Source organism: Carcharodon carcharias, chromosome 6, assembly GCF_017639515.1.
Source record: "Carcharodon carcharias isolate sCarCar2 chromosome 6, sCarCar2.pri, whole genome shotgun sequence".
In the NCBI taxonomy this organism is placed as follows: domain Eukaryota; kingdom Metazoa; phylum Chordata; class Chondrichthyes; order Lamniformes; family Lamnidae; genus Carcharodon; species Carcharodon carcharias.
In genome coordinates, this window is record NC_054472.1 from 22,021,535 (window position 1) to 22,038,249 (window position 16,715).

A 16,715-nucleotide genomic window follows, 5' to 3' on the forward strand; every position below is an offset into this window, starting at 1 on the left:
CCATCTTCTCATTTCTGCCTTAAATGGAAGACCCCTTATTTTTAAACCGTGTCCCCTAGTACGATTCTCTCCCACAAGTGAAAACACCCTTTCAGCATCCACCTTCTCAAGCCCTTTCAGGATCTTATATGTTTCAATAAGATCACCTCTCAATCCTCTGAGCTCCAATCGATGCAGCCCAGTCTGTCCAACCTTTCCCTGTAAGGTAACCCCCCCCATCCCAGGTATCAGTCAAGTGAACCTTCTCTGAACTGCTTCTATTACATTTATATCCTTTCTTAAAATTATATCCTTTCTTCAAAATTGTACACAGTACTCTAGAGGTGGTCTCACCAATGCCCTGTACAACTGTAGCAAAGCTTTTATATTCCGTTCCTCTTGCAATAAATGAAAACGTTCTATTTGCCTTTCTAATAACATGCTGTACCAGATACTAACTTCTCCTGATTTATGTACCAGGCCACCCAGATCCTTCTGTACCTCAGAGTTCTGCAATTTCTCTCCATTTACATACAATGCTGCTTTTCTATTCTTTCTGCCCAGGTGGACAAGTTCACACTTTCCCACATTATACTCCATCTGCCAAATTTTTGCCCACTCACTTAACCTATGTCTCTTTGTAGGCTTATGTCCTCTTCACAACTTACTCTCCTACCTATCTCTGTGCCATCAACAAATTTAGCAACCTTACATTCGGACCCTTCAGCCAAGTTATTGATATAAATTGTAAATAGTAGAGGTGCCAGCACTGATCCCTGTGGCATTTCATTAGTTACAGCTTGCCAACCCAAAAATACCCATTTACCCCTACTCTTTAAAGAATTAGTACATAGTTTAGCACTGTGGGTGTACCTACACCACATGGTCTGCAGCGATTCTAGAAGGCAGCTCACCACCACCTTCTCGAAGGCAACCAGGGATGGGCAATAAATGTTGGCCCAGCCAGCGAAGCCCACATCCCGTGAATGAATTTAAAAATTCCTGAAGCAGGAAGGGTGTTTCCCTTGGCTGGTGGGGGCTAGAACCAGGGGACACAGTCTAAGGATAAGGGGCAAGCCACTTAGGACTGAGGAGGAGGAGGAATTTCTTCACTCAAAGGGTAATGAATCTTTGGAATTCTCTACCCAGAGGGCTGTGGAGGCTGAGTCGCTGAGTATGTTCAAGACTGTGATTGAAAGTTCAACATATTAAAAATATCAAGGGATACAGGGATAGTGCAGGAAAATGGTGAAGTAGAAGATCGGCCATGATCTCATCGAATGGCAGAGCGGACTCAAAGGCCTACTCTGGCTTCTATTTATGTTATGTTCTCTGCTTCTTGTTAGCTTACCAATCCTCTATCCACGCTAAAGTGTTGCCCCCTAAACCATAAGCTCTTATTTTGCCTAGTAACCTTTGATGTAGCACCTTGACAAATGCCTTCTGGAACTCAGCACATCCACAAGTTTCCCTTTATCCAGGCTGCTTACTACTTTCTCAAAGGACTCCAATAAATTAGTCAAACATGATTTCCTTTCACAAAACCATGTTGACGCTGCTTGATTGCATTGAGATTTTCTAAGTGCCCCACTATAACCTCCTTAAGAATAGATCCTAGCAAATTTCTTAAAATAAATGTTAAGCTAACTGGCCTTAGTTTCCTGCTTTGTCTCCTTCCTTTGTTGAATAGAGGAATCACACTTGCTGTTTTGCAATCCGATGGAACCTTTCCTGAATCTAAGGAATTTCGGAAAATTAAAACCAACACATCTATCATCTCAGCAGCCACTTCTTTTAAGGCCCAAGGATGAACTTCATCAGCTTTTAGTTCTAATAATTTTCTCAGTACCCTACCCTTGGCGACTGTAATTGTTTAAAGTTCCTCGCCCCAATTTTCATCTGATTCAATTATTTCAGTGAAGACAGAAACAAAACGTCTGTTCAATTCATCCGCAGTTTCCTTATTTCCCATTATTAATTCCCCATTCTCACTCTCTAGGGGATCGCCACTCATTTTACTCTCTCTTTTCCTTTCTAAATACCTGTTGAGACTCTTACCATCTGCTTTCATATTTCTATCTAGCTTTCTCTCGTACTCTAATTTTTCTCTCCTTTATCTTTGTCATTCTTCGCTGTTCTTTATATTCTGTCCAATCTTCTGACCTGCCACTCATCTTAGCGGACTTGCACGCTTTTTCTTTCAATTTGGTACTATCTTTAACTTCTTTAGTTAGCCACAGATGATGTCCCCTTCCCTTAGAGTCTTTCTTTCTCAGTAGAATGTATCTTTTGCAGTGTTGAAAAAAAGAGACATGTCTAAGCTTTTTGTCTTGCACTCATATTGGTATTCTTGTGAAATGTTCTGCTAGGGAGAAAACAACAATTTACACTGTATATGAAGAGTGCTAATTAGTTAGCAAATGGGCTCTGATTGGTACAGACGTTGCCATGGAGAATGCACCAGTGATGTTGACTGACAGTTAAATGTCAGGCACTCTTTGAAATTTAAATCAGGCACCTTGACCCTGATTCCTCAGGGCAATGCCTTGACCAATGAGTCAGTGAATGGCAGTCACTTATTTTGTTTAGCTGAAACAAGTGCAATGTGTGTACATTTTTCTTTGTCTGCAAAGAACAGGGCACTGCGTATTAATATATGCAGCTTCCAGTACACGCAAATGCACCACAATGCGAGCCCAACTGACAATCTTAAATTGGTTGCCAGCATAATTCTTAGCACACTGAGGACTATTTAGCAAATGTTGTCTAATTGCAGAATCACATCTAATGTTGGGCACTGTGTGTTTTGAGTTTTGCGCACACAGGCTGGGTAAGTACAGTCCGTACCTTGCTTGCTGCAAACAGCGGCTGGGGCATGCTGTTTGATATGATCTGCCAGTCTTTGGGGCGTACAGCCTATATACCTAGCATCGCATTGGCACTGAAATTCATATAGCACATTACTCTTACAAATGAGTGGTATGTAAACAGCATGTCCCAGCTGCTGTTCGCAACGAGCAAGGTATGGACTGTACCCAACCAGTCTGTGCTTGCAAAACTCAGAACAGTGTCCAACATTATATGTGATTCAGCAATTGAACAACATGTGCTAAATAATCCTCAATGTGCTAAGAATTACATTGACAACCAATTTAAGATCGTCAGTCAGTCTCGCAGTGTGGTGCATTTGCATGTACTGGAAGCTACATCATCTTCTTCTACATACATTAATACACAGAGCCCCCCCTGTTTTTTGCAGACAGAAAGATCATGTACACACATTGGACTTGTTTTAGCTAAACAAAATATGTAACAGCCATTTGCTGACTCATTCTTCAGGGCAATGCCTTGACCAATTAGGGTCAAGTTGCCTAATTTAAATTACAAACAATGCCTGACAGTCAGTCATCATCACTAGTGCATTCTCCATGGCAACTCCTCCACCAGAATCCACTTGCCAGCCAATCAGCACTCTCTTCACATGCAGTATAAATTGCTGTTTTCCCCTTATATTAGTATTCTTGTGAAGTGTCCTAATGAGTGCAAGACAAAAAGCTTGGGCATGTCTCTTATTTCAGCAATACTCAATTCTGTACTACCAAACAACTAAATGTATCTTTTCTGAGTATTCTGAAATATCTCCTTAAAAAAGTCTGCCACTGAATCTCTACTGACCTATCCCTTAACCTAATTTCCCAATTCACTTTAGCCAGCTTCTTCTATGTGCCCTCTTAGTTGCCCTTATTTAAGTTTAAAACACTAGTCGTAGATCTACTTCTCTCTCCCTCAAATTCAATGAGAAATTCATTATGATCACTGCTATCTGGGAGCACCTTCACTATGAGGTCATTCATTAATCCTATCGCACTGCACAATGACAGATCTAGTATAGCCTGCTCTCTGGTTGATGCTAATAATAAACTGCTGCTCTAATAAACTGTCCCAAAAACACTATGAACTCATCATCCAGGCTACCTTTGCCAATCTGATTTGCCCAATCTATATGTAAATTAAAATGACCCCTAATTATCGCTGTACCTTTCTCAGAAGTCATTATTTCTTACTGTATACCCAGTCTTACAGTGTGGTTTCTGCTAGGGGCCAGTAAACCACTCCCAAAAGTGACTTCTTACCACTACTATTTCTCATCTCTATTCAAACTAATTCTATATCTTGATCTCCAGAACTAAGGTAATCTCTCTATTGTACCAATATCATCCTTAATTAACAGAGCTACCCATCCAGCTTTTCCTAGCTTCCTGTCCTTCCTAAATGTGATGTACCCTTAAATATCCAGGTCCCAGTCTTTGTCATCCTGCAGCCATGTCTCTGTAATGGGTCACAACCCATACTTATGCATTGAGAAAAATCAAGAAACTGATTGAACATTGCCTTTCAAAACAAGAACGAGATTATTCAAAGAAATCAGACAAATCAATTTTTTTTTTAAAAAACTGAGATGCAATGATCAACCAGCATAATTTGTTATATATTAGTTAAACCAGTATAGGCAAAACTATAGATTGGCACATTTGATTATGCCATGTAACTTCTTACTATTTCAAGTACACTTACCTCTTTCTGTTCAAGTTGCAGTGAGGATTTGAGCATGTCACGGAGTGTGCACAGTTGCTTCTTTTCTTCATCCTGTGTTTGCTTGATCTGTGGAAAAGGCCAACATTAAAATTGAAGCCTCGTCATTTATCTGATACCAAAAAGTAAAATACACTAAGTTAGAATTCTTGGTTTCTTCCTCAGAAAACACTTAATGACCCATTTTGTAATTAGTTAAGCGGATTCTCAAAATAATCAGCTGGATAACCTCTTAGAAAACATGAATCTTTTAAATCAGCTTATGCTCATACTTGATCTACTTTAACTAAGAAAAGTTCCCTTGACAATTGCAAACTTAATTACTGCTAAAATGACTTTATTGAGATTTCCTATTTAATCAAGTAAAATTTTGACTCAGCCGACGAATACTGGATTGCAATGTTAATGGACTTTATAGAGCCTGAGTAACATTAATTTATCAAAACCTGAAGTATAAAAATTGTTCAAAACCACTGTTTTCAAATATATTCTGGGAAAACTTCAATATCACTACCCACTCTTGCGCCAACCCCAAAATCAGACTCCTCATCCAAATCAGTATATCATATGAACATCAAATATATAAAAATTCTGTATGTAGAATGTTTTAATATTGGGATGGAGGGAAAACAGGAACAGTGGGAAGCAGGACCGGCAAGGGGAGGTCGGGGGGGGGGGGGGGGGGGGGGGGGGGGATGTGGTGCAGGAGAGAAGCAGGGGAGCGTGGAAGCATGGAAAGCAGACTAAAGGAGCACCAAGAGAGCAGGAGCCCAGAGGAAAAGAGCACATCTGCTTGATGTTCATTCACTTATTCCTGGCCAGTGCAAGGTGTCAACTCTCATGGTCGCGCAAAACATTCTGTCAGTAGAAAGTCACCAATTCAGAACAGATGAGTTGTCTGGGAAAGATGCAACAAATTAGAGGTTGTTTGTGACCACACAAATGATTAAAGTGGTAATTGGGTCATTGTGGAACTGTTGGTTTTATCTGGGTAGGCTGTTATTGATATAAGGAAGGCATTTCTGCTAGGAATCAAAAGCTTCAAGAGTTGCACCCTCACCTTCATGCACATTACAGTGTGATCTGTATCACAAGTCAGCGCTGTGGTGCCTGCATGTGTTAAAAATGCTGTTCAGAGTCATGTTGGTTATGATCAGATCCAGCTGTTGCCAATGCCCTGATCTTGGATGTCTCCAGAACATGTTATGGCATGGTTTGTTCTGAAAGGTGTTAGTTACACAAAGTTCATGGTAGTAGCAAAGCTCTGTTCATTCACATTTATCTTTCTCAGGCCATGATACTTGAGGCAGGAGGGCTGTGCTTCACAGTTCAAACCCACTTTTGTATCGAAATCCCCCAGTAGGTAAAGATGCTTTGAGTTCGGGATGCTGCTGATAGCAGTGTCAAATAATTAGTCTTTTGCCTCCAGGGTGGAGCACAGCATCGCAGCATGAGTTGAACTGTCCATTTACGTTGAGAGGCAGATGGCGAGAACATGTTCTAAACCGTTTGTTTGGCGGGGGGGCTGATTCTATCATTGAGCATAGCGACTTCCTTGCACATTTCCTCTGAACTCTTACCCTGCCAGGCGAACGTGTAATGTTTTCTTTCAGTGATCCACTCTCAGCATCACTACATGAGACCAGGTTTGCCATTTCGACTGTCAGCCTATAAAGTTCTATGTCGATCACTGCTGTCTTGCACGCATTACTGACCAGCTGCAAATTGCCTGTCAAGCCTGGGCAACATAGTCCTGATATTCCAGCTTGCTGAAGAGTTGGCATTTTTTTGGTTTCATTTGTTTGCCTGATGCGACGGATTCCATCTACTTGTTGAGCTGAGTCTCTAAGCTCCAAGCACTCATTGAAGCAGATTGACTTTGGCGGATGAGCATTTTGCAAGTCATTTCGCTGCCCATTTGAGATCAGAGTGGGCTAATCAGTGGGACATAATGGTCCCTTCCACTGTCAGAGACAGCCCTTGGTACCTGTTCTCTACACTAATTGAATCGGACTTAACGGCTGTTTCCCATGTTGCATTAAAGCTATGCAACAAAACTGGAGTGTCCTCTCAATTGATGGAGATCCTAGCTGCCCAAACGTCAGGGTCCTCCTCTCAACCTCTCCAGTTGAGTCAAAAGCACATTTGGCACTGGCTTGGTTACAGGAGTTGATGGATGGATGACATATTTGGACATCGATCTGCATTCGGCTCCATTCCAGATTTTTTGGTCAGGGTTTATTCCCTTAGGCATCCTCTCTCAGCCCCTCTCCTGAGGTAATCCACAAGGCAGTGGCACTATTTTCCCAGTGCAAGGCATCTCCACATGCCACTGGACCTGCACATTGCATATCTGGGGGCAAAACCTCCTAAAGAGTTCCTCTGAAGCTTCAGCCTGGGGCTGCAAGGGGAACGGTTTTTGTGTGGCCACGAGGTGACACAGCTGACAACTTGCTGATGGAGAGGCTGTGTACTAACATGGAGAGTCTTATACATTTGGCTTTCTTTTCACATTGCTGTTAGCCAGCAGCATGGGCTGAAAATGAGAAGCAAGCTAGCACACAAAAATGGAAAGTATGCTTACTCTTTTCACCCACACACTAAATGCATCACAATGACCTATTAGACACACAACTATTAATTACAACTCTGCCACAATATCCTGATGACCTTTAACACAGGGAATCTCAGGGGGGTGTATGAAGGGACCAAAAAGGTAACAGGTCCATCAGCGAAGAAAACAGCTCTACTGAAAACCAAGGCTGGGGAAGTCATCACCTACTGCTATAAACAGTTGGAGAGATGGGTGGAACACTACCTCAAGTTTATTGTAGATAAAACACTGTCACAGAGGAAGCTCTAGACGCCATAGGAAGCCTGCCTGCCAAACCCAGTGGAAGACCTTAGTAAAGGTGTTGACTTGCTTGACATAGACAAAGCTCCAAGTTCTGATGTTATACTGCCTGGACTCATTAAGCTCAGGAAACCAGCACTCCTGCACATCTGCATGAACTCACTGTATCTGAAGGGAGGGGGCAGTGCCCAGGATACCAGTGGTGCAAAGAATATGATCCAATACAAGAACAAGGACAACCACAGCAATTGCAACAATCAAGGCATCTCTCTGAGCATTGCGGCAAGTATTTGCCCATGTTGTCCTCATCAGGCTGCAGATCTTGGTTGAATGCATCTATCCTGAACTCCAGTGCAGTTTCAGAACTGGAAGATCTACAATTGACATGATCTTCTCAGTCCAACAACTAAAAGAGAAATACTGCGAACAAAGGAGACTACTATATATTGCCTTCTTCAATCTCACCAAAGCATACAACCATACCAGCAGAGATGGTCTATTTAAGCTGGTGAAAACTGGCTGCAGACCAAGTTGCTCAATGTGATCTCCTCTTTTCATGAAAGCGTGACTGGTAAGGTCAACCATGATAGGGCAGCATCAAATCCCTTTGAGATCCACAATGACGTCAAACAGATTGCGTTCTGGCACTCTTTGGTATGTTCTTCTCTTTGCTGCTGTCATATGTCTTCAGGTCATTTACAGAGGATGTCAACTTACATACCAGAATTGACAAAAAGCTGTTTAGCCTTGCTTGTCTGAGATCCAAGACAAAAGCACACCAAGTTCTCATCAGAGGATTGCTCTATCCTGACAATACCACACTAACATGCCATACTGAGGAACACCTGCAGCAGCAAATGGACAGACTCACAGCTGTAACGAGTTTGATTTGGCCAACAGCAACACAAAGGCGAATGTCATGGTCCCGGGTGTTGCTAGAAAGTCATCTATCAGCATTGACAATGTGATGCTGGAGGCTGTTGATAGCTTTACATATCTGGGCTCCACAATCACCAGCAATAGGTTACGGTGCAGAAAGAGGCCATTCAGCCCATCATGTCTACACTGGCTCATTTTAATCTCACTTTCCAGCACCTGGTCCGTGGCCTTGCAGGTTATAACACTTCAGATGCAGATCCAGGCATCTTTTAAATGGGCTGAGCATTTCAGCCTCAACCACCAACATAGGCAGTGAATTCTGGACACCACCACCCTCTTGATGAAAAAGTTTTTCCTCATGACCCTCTAATCCTTCTACCAATCAACTTAAATCTATGCCCCCTGGTAACTGGCCTCTCAGCTAGGGGAAACAAGTCTTTCCTGTCTACCCTATCTAGGCCCCTCAATTTTGCACACCTCAGTTAAGTTATTCCTTAGTCTTCTCTGTTCTAAGGAAAATAACCCTAGCCTATCCAATCTCTCCTCAAGAACTGCAATTTTCAAGCCCTGGCAACATTCTTGTAAATCTCCTCTGCACTCTCTCCAGAGAAAAGATGCCATTCCTGTGATGTGGTGAACAGAACTGTACACAAAATTCTAGCTGTGGCCTAACCAGCGTCTTACACAGTTCCATCATTACATCCCTGCTTTTGTATTCAATACCTCGCCCAAAAAGGAAAGCATTCCATTTGCTTTTTTTTTACCACCTATTATGATCCCAGCTGAGGTTACCCCTGGACAAGCCTGATCCTAGAGTGGAACCTAGCTTGATAGATCCTAACTTTTATTTGCTTGTTTAGATGTGTGGAGAGTAGCTCCTCAACAGAGTCACAGGAGTCAGCTGATGAACTTTTAACAAAACAGTAGGACATTTATTAAAGATGAACCATATTACAATACTCCTTTACCCACAACTATACCTTTAGAGATATATACAGATTTGTAAGAATAACAAAAGTTACAAAACCCATCTTATACTCTAATGTCCACGGTAAGTACACAGTCCGTATATCAATAGGGACCCTGTGGTCAGACACACCACATTGTGAAACCAAGTGATAGATGCCACCTCAACCAGATGGTATGGATCTCTCTGCAACTCCCCCAAGACGTTGGTCACACCATGAGCCAACTGGTCTCACTGCACTTCATCTTTCACACAAGGGTTTCCAGTCTCCACTTTCCAAGACCTCGCTTTGGAATCTTCTCCCAACCGACCCTTTCTCTCAGATGCATCCTGCAGGGGTTCATCTCCAGGGTTTCAAACTCTCCTTCTGATGTTTGTCTTCCCTGGATCACCAAATGCATTCAAGTTGTCTTCCAAGTGCACTAATCAACTCAGCTGTCAACAGTCCCACTGCTTTACATGCCCATAGCAAGGAGTTACAGACCTTCAATTGTCTCTTTGGACCTTGTGGCCTCTTGCAAGCTGCTCTTGCTTTAAATCTGCTTTCTGTGGCTTTTGTCCTTTTAAATCTAAAGCTTGCAGCCTTTCTCTCTGCCCCTTACTCTTAACTTCACTTAATAGGACCTTTTCGAGTTTCCTGTCCTTTCTTTGACTAGAGGGTCTTCTTGGGACTTTTCCCAGTTTCACTCCCCTGGATTTTGGGGTCTTTTCTTTAGCATGAGACTCGCTATCTGCCCCCTTTTCTCCAGTCTCTTCTGGCAGCCACTTTGAAAACCAACTGAATTCAAACAGCTTCCAAAGTCAAAGACTTTAAAGCCGAAACTCATTCTTAACACCTACAAGTCCCAATACAACTTACTTAAATTCTATTTCCTAACACACCTTATCCACCAGTCCTGCCACCTTCAGCGACCTGTGGACATGCACTTCAAGGTCTCTTTTACTACCCCCTCAATAACTTTCCATTTATCGTGCATTCCCTTGCTTTGTTTTCCCTCCCCAAATGTATTACCTCAGTCTTACAGATTGAATTCCATTTGCTACTTCTCTCTCTCTCCATTCAACCAAACTGGTGATATCATTTTGGAGTCAACAGCTATCCTCATCACTATCAACTTGATGCTGAAATAAACACATGCATCACAAAAGCTGCAGTTGTTACACCCAAGCTGAGTGAGTGTGGAACAACAGCAACTTGGCTGAGAACATCAAGCTGTGAGTCTACCAAGCCTGCACCTTCAGCACACTCCAACAGTGGAAAGACCTGGATAACATATGCTAGGCAGGAAAAAAGGCTGAACAGCTTCTACCCTCACTATCTCAAATGTATCCTCGGCATTCTCTTGGCAGGACAAGGTCACTCAGAGATCCTGAGAGCATGCCAATTCCATCAGCAAACACTCATTGCTAAGCCAGTGACTTCTGCGCTGGCTTGGCCACGTTCATCTAATGGATGACTGCTATTTACCCGAAGACCTTTGACAAGGTGAACCAGCCACTGGGTCACAAGCTTCTGGATGTCCAATATTCCGCTACAAGGGCATCTACAAGTGAGATATGAAGATGGTGGATATTGACACTGATAACTAGGAGGCAGCTGCTGACAGCCATGACCTCTGGAGGCTGATTGTTTGGAAAAGGACTGGAAGAGGCATGCAGAAACTAAAAGCTCAGCTGGCTGAGAACAGGTCCCAGAGAAAACAGAGCCCGCTGTCTTTCTCTGCACAAATGCGACAGAGACTGCCATGCCAGAGCAGGGCTCCTGTGCCACACCAGGCAATGCTTAATACAGTTGACCACCACTGCATAAGCTATAGTCTTATGAGACGGAAGGCTGCCACGTTGAACATAATCATCCAATTATTGTTTGCAATGTCTGACTTTGTAACAAGACACCCATTGGAAGGTTCCCACACTATCTGGTCATAGATTAGAGGATAGGGCTCATCAAGGGTTTGTAACTTTGACAGATAATTGTCTTTGAGACAGGACCATTGATTAGCTAGAGTTTTGGAAAGCTTAAAATAGGTGGGGCAAGGGGAGGCATAGGTTTCCGTTAAGAATTATACTGGCAGCCAGCATTTCCAGCAACTTACTGCAAGGCTAAACTTATTAAGCTGCTTCAATAAATACTCTAGGAGGTTTAGTGAAACATTCAGCCTGGCTGTCACTGATAGGCTAGATTAAGCATGGAGTAAATGGACATCTGTTAAATGTCTACATTGAGACAAAGTGAGTGGTGTATTTAGTATTTTTACACACTCAAGGAGCATAGAAAAGTATGCATTTTATATTCAAGGAGCACAGACAAGTATGTATTTTACTACGTTATATTTTCATTCATCTACCATGAACAATCATTTGTTGGGCCAAAACCTGTATCTTGACTTGGTAAGTGTATTTCCATATTGCATTCAAACAGAGGAGCCATATATTATTCTGTATTCTGCAAATGGAATGTAAGAGAGAGTTTTCTGCTGTGATCCTACAAGTCTCAGGATCATTTACCTAAATATAAGGCAGGAAAGTCATTGCAGATCGTAGTGGACGCTAGATCTACTTGTGGGAGTGGCCAGTAGTGCTGAGTCCGAGAAAATAATCTCATCATGAAAACAAAAACCTGACATCCACATTGGGCTTGGTAATTGGAATCCCCCAGAATATTAGAAGTGCCATATGTATCAATTTAGAAGATGAAAATACAACACTAAAATGATTCAACTGAACTGCAGTAAACAAAGCAAATAAGAGTTTGGATTGTACAGTGCACGAAATAGAACAGAACTCTCAGCATGTGAAACTGAACCCACCGGATGTCATTCATCTGCAGTACTGTGTGTAGCTCTATTTGTCATATTACAGGGCACTCATTATAACACAGCAAAGGGCTAACCATCTGATAACTGGCATCAAAAAACTGAATTACATTAAGAGGCTACTGAAACCAAGTTTTTTTTAAAAACACCAGAGAAGACTGCAAGGTATTAAAGGTATTTTAGGGTCTTGACAAATTGAATGGCAGGAACCTTTTTTTTTAATCCAGAGGATTGTGAATGTTCTGAATGGACAACTCAGGAAAATGACTGTGGATGATATCAGCAAAAGAAGGAATTGGGCAAAAATAATAACCCATTTAGCTTATTTCAGTTACCTAACCTCCAGCTACTTCTGAAACTCCCATAACATCATTTACTCCATTAACCTACATGGTACATCATTCCAAATGTTTATTACTCCACATAAAATAACCTTTTTTCTGATGTGTTTTAATTTTTTGACTTAAAATTTGTCTACTCAGTTTACCAGTCTAACTGATCTCAAACTCACATGCTGGACTCTTCCACCTTACCTAGAAAGGAAAACAACTTGTACTTATATAGCACCTTTAGCATAATAAAATATCCCAAGGCACTTCACAGGAGCATTAAAAAGGAAAATTTGACACTGAGCCACAGAAGGTGATATTAGTGCATTTGTTAAAAGATTGGTCAAAAAGTTAAGTTTTAAGAAGTCTTAAAGAAACAAAGAGAGGCAGAGAGGCACAGGGAGGGATTTCCAGAATTTAGGGCCCAAAAGCAGCTAAAGGCAGGACCACCAATAGTGGAACAATTAAAATTGGGGATGCACAAGAGGCCAGAAATAGATGAGCATAGATATTTCTTATCTGGGCTGAAAGAGGGAGGGGCAAAACTATGAAGGGATCAGAAAATAAGGATGAGAATTTTAAAATCGAGGCACTGCTTGACCAGAAGCCGATGTGATACAGCCTCTGACAATGACCAAGAAGGATGGAGTTGGTGGTTAGGGAATGGAATTTATGGCAGGGCTGGACAATAATGGTTTGAGTCTTAAAACTTAATTGGGAGAAATTTCTGCTCACCTAGTGCTGGATGTCACAAGTCAACTGTTAATTTAGCAAAAAATTTTTTAATTTAGCATTACTGCAGGAGTCGAGAGAAAAGACGGTGAGGTAGAGCTGGGTGTCATAAGCATCCGTGTGAAAACTAATGCTGTGTTTTTTGATATGTTACCAAAGGGCAGCACTTAGCTGAGAAATAGAGAGCCAAAGATGGATCCATAGGGGACACCAGAGGTAATGTTGTGGGAGCGCAAGAGAAACCACTGGCCCTCTGGCTATTAGATAGATAAGCATGGAACCAGGCAAGTGCAGACGCACTGAGTTAGACAACTGTAGAGAGCTGCTTGCCGGTGGATGGTGTAGTCAACTGTATCGAATGCTGCAGATAGATCAAGAATAACAATGAGGGGTAGTTTACCTTGGTCACATCACACCACATGTCATTTGTGGCTTTGGTAAGAGCCATTTCAGTACAGTAATAGGGGCAGAAAGCTGACTTGAGGGATTCAAACATGGAGTTCCAGGAAAGATGGGCATGGGCATGGACTTGGATTGGAACAAGTTCAAGGACTTTGAAGAAAGGCAGGTTGGACCGAGGTGGTAGTTTGCAAGGATGGAGGGGTGATGATGGCAGGTTTAAAGGAGAGAGGGGAAGTACTTGAAGACAGCCATTAACAATATCAGCTAACATGGGGAAAGTAAGTTAGGAGATCAAAAAGTTAGTGGTAATAGGGCCATGTATGGTCTAATACTTCGCATAACTCAAAAAGGGTACATCTTAACTTTATCTCTAGGCTGTAAAACTTGGACTTCTCCAAACTTTCCTTTTAGTTTTTTCTCTTTATATGTCGCATAATTCTTGTTCAGAGAGTCAAAGAGGAATGTGTCTTCTTTCTATAGCGCAGCAACCAAAGCTGCATACAGTGCTTTGTGTGTGATATGACCAGTGCATTTTAAAGCCTCAGCATAATCTCTGTAGATTTGTATTCAGCAGTTTGGCTATATGCCCAACATTTTACTTGCTTTTTAAAATCAAGTTTGCACAATGTCTCAACAATAAAAGTCCATTACTTCCAAATCTTTTTCAAATTCTCTTCCCTTTATGGTATACCTAATCCAAAATCTTGGAACCTTTAACTATTAAGCTTGAAAAGGATTTTTTTTTTCAATTTACATTGCTATTGATAACAAAAGCTGAATAGACAAATAGGTGCTGGAAGCTTCCAAACCAAGGGGTCAACTTTTTATTCAAGATGGTAAAATCAATCAACAGTACAACAGATCAATCCATGGAGTTGAGGGAAGTGGTCAGAGCTCTGTCTATGTTGGCTGACACATCTCACTCCTTCTGGATAGACAGTCTGAGAGACTGGAACACAGATCTCTCTTGGTCTAGTTACTCAGGGAGACTATGAATGTGTCCAGTCTGCAATAGAGGAAGTTAGGTGTCAGTTTGCTCAGGGATAGCTAACTCTTAAGTGACCTTAGCCTACAATAGTGGCAGCACCAAGAATTTTATTATCCTAGCATCATTTAATGCTTGTGGGAGGGTTCCAAACTTCTACCAACCTTTGCACAAAGAATTTCCTAGTTTCACTCCTGAAAGGTTTGGCTCTAATTTTCAGACTATCCCTCCTTAGTAGACTCCCAAGTGTGTAGAATTAGTTTCTCCCTATCTGTTCCCCGTAATATCTGGAAAACTTTGATCAAATAACCCCTAACCTTCTAAATTCTAGGGAATACACCCCTAGTTTGCATATCACTCCTCATAATTTGACCCTTGGAGTCCAGGTATCATTCTCATAAATCTATGCTGCATTCCATCCAAGGCAATATAAACTAAGGTGTGGTGTCCAAACTACTCTCAGTACTGCAAATGTGGTCTAACCAGGGCTTTACAGCATGATTTCTACCCTCTCTTTTATTATATTCCTCTAGTATAGATGCCAACATTTCATTTGCCCTTTTGATTATTTTCTGTACCAGATCTGTGTATCTGCATCCCCAAGTCTTTGGGTCTCCATTGTTTCTGGCTCTTAATTTTGAAAGAACCCTGTTTTTTTTAGATCCCAAGTGGATGGCCTCACATATGTCTAATCAAAACCCGTTGGCCACAATTTTTCCCAGTCACTTTATCTTTCAATATCTCTTCATAATTATATGCTTCCATCTATACTGCTTACAATGCCAAATTTCTCTGTATCATCAAGTGTGAATACGTGACTTTCTATTCCATCATCTAAGTTGTGAATGAATATAGCGAGTAGTCGAGGCCCCAACACCATCCTTGCAAGATACCTTGAATCACTTTCTGCCAATTAGAGTACCTGTCTATTATTCCTAGTTTATCTCCTGCCATCCAGTCAATTTTCTAACCAGGTCAATAATTTGCCTTCAATTCCATGAGCATCAACTTTATTTAACAGTAGCCCATGAGGGACTTTATTAAATGTCTTCATGAAGTCCTTATAAATAACATCTATAACAATCCCCTGTCCACTACTACAGTATACAACTACAAAAAACAAATTTGTCAGGTATGACCTACATACACTTTATAAATCCATGCTGGCTCTCTGATCAGCAGGAAATGTCAAGGTGTTCAGTCATCCTATTCTTAATAAAGACTCTAGCAATTTCCTGACAATAGGTGTTAGGCTAACTGGCATACTGATTTCCTCCTCTCACCTTAAACAGCACAGTAACAGGCACAACTTTTCCAATTTACAGGAGTGGTTCCCAAATCAGGAGAACTTTGGAAGATTACTTTAAAGCAAACTTTAGAAACAGACTTCAAAAGTTTGGTTTTAAAAAACATCAGAACCTTTTTAACCAATTTCAATTCTAAAACTTAAAGCTTGTTATCCTCCTCCTAAAGACACCAGTTCACTTTTGGATACAGTTTCATTCATGCCAGATGTCTACTGCTGCCTCACACGAGCAAATATTCTTTGAATAAACCTAGATAGTAAATGTTGTCACAGCCATACCCAAAACCACGCTCACCTGGTTTCCATATGCATGTATTTTCCAGCAGGAGAATCCTGATCAGGATCCTTGAATGATTGCTCTCTCCCAAGTTCAAGGGCACTTAGACCGACTGTATCACCTCCACTGCATTATCTACTTACTTCGATCTAAGGACAAAACCATGAATCTTCTGCACTTCAGTATAATGCCTTTGCCAAATGGCCTGTTAAGGAGCTAGAAATTATTTAACTATGTAACTTTATGTTCAGCAGCCATTTCTCCTATGTGAAGCAATGTCTATGTTAAAGCTGTATGTAAATACTAATTTTTGTTTTTGGTAAATCTAATCGAGATTAAATGTGTCGGTTTCAGTGCAGTGCTCAAGGACAACAGCAACCCCAAGAAGAGAGTCAGCTAAAGGTATCTGAATTCAGCCACTAAAGAGTACTACAAAATAGAACTCACAGATTGAAAACATGTATTGTTTGTTTCCAAGTTATATAATTGCCCAAAGCCAGGAAATTAACTGTCCAAATCAGCACCAAGCTTGGACAATTAATTAGTGATTGGGGAAACTGAATGCAGTAACATAACTGAACACTAACACATTCAAC

The 16,715-nt window shown here is 41.4% G+C and overlaps 1 protein-coding gene across 2 annotated transcripts in view; it reads right to left on the minus strand.

The window, feature by feature from the left end:
- The window catches only part of LOC121278775 (arf-GAP with SH3 domain, ANK repeat and PH domain-containing protein 1-like), a 393,348-nt gene that overhangs the window by 180,201 nt on the left and 196,432 nt on the right, over window positions 1–16,715 (minus strand). For both annotated transcript variants that reach the window (XM_041189209.1, XM_041189210.1), the window contains one exon: window positions 4,555–4,641. In XM_041189209.1, the coding sequence (XP_041045143.1) occupies window positions 4,555–4,641 (87 nt within the window). The remainder of the gene's footprint in view (window positions 1–4,554; window positions 4,642–16,715) is intronic.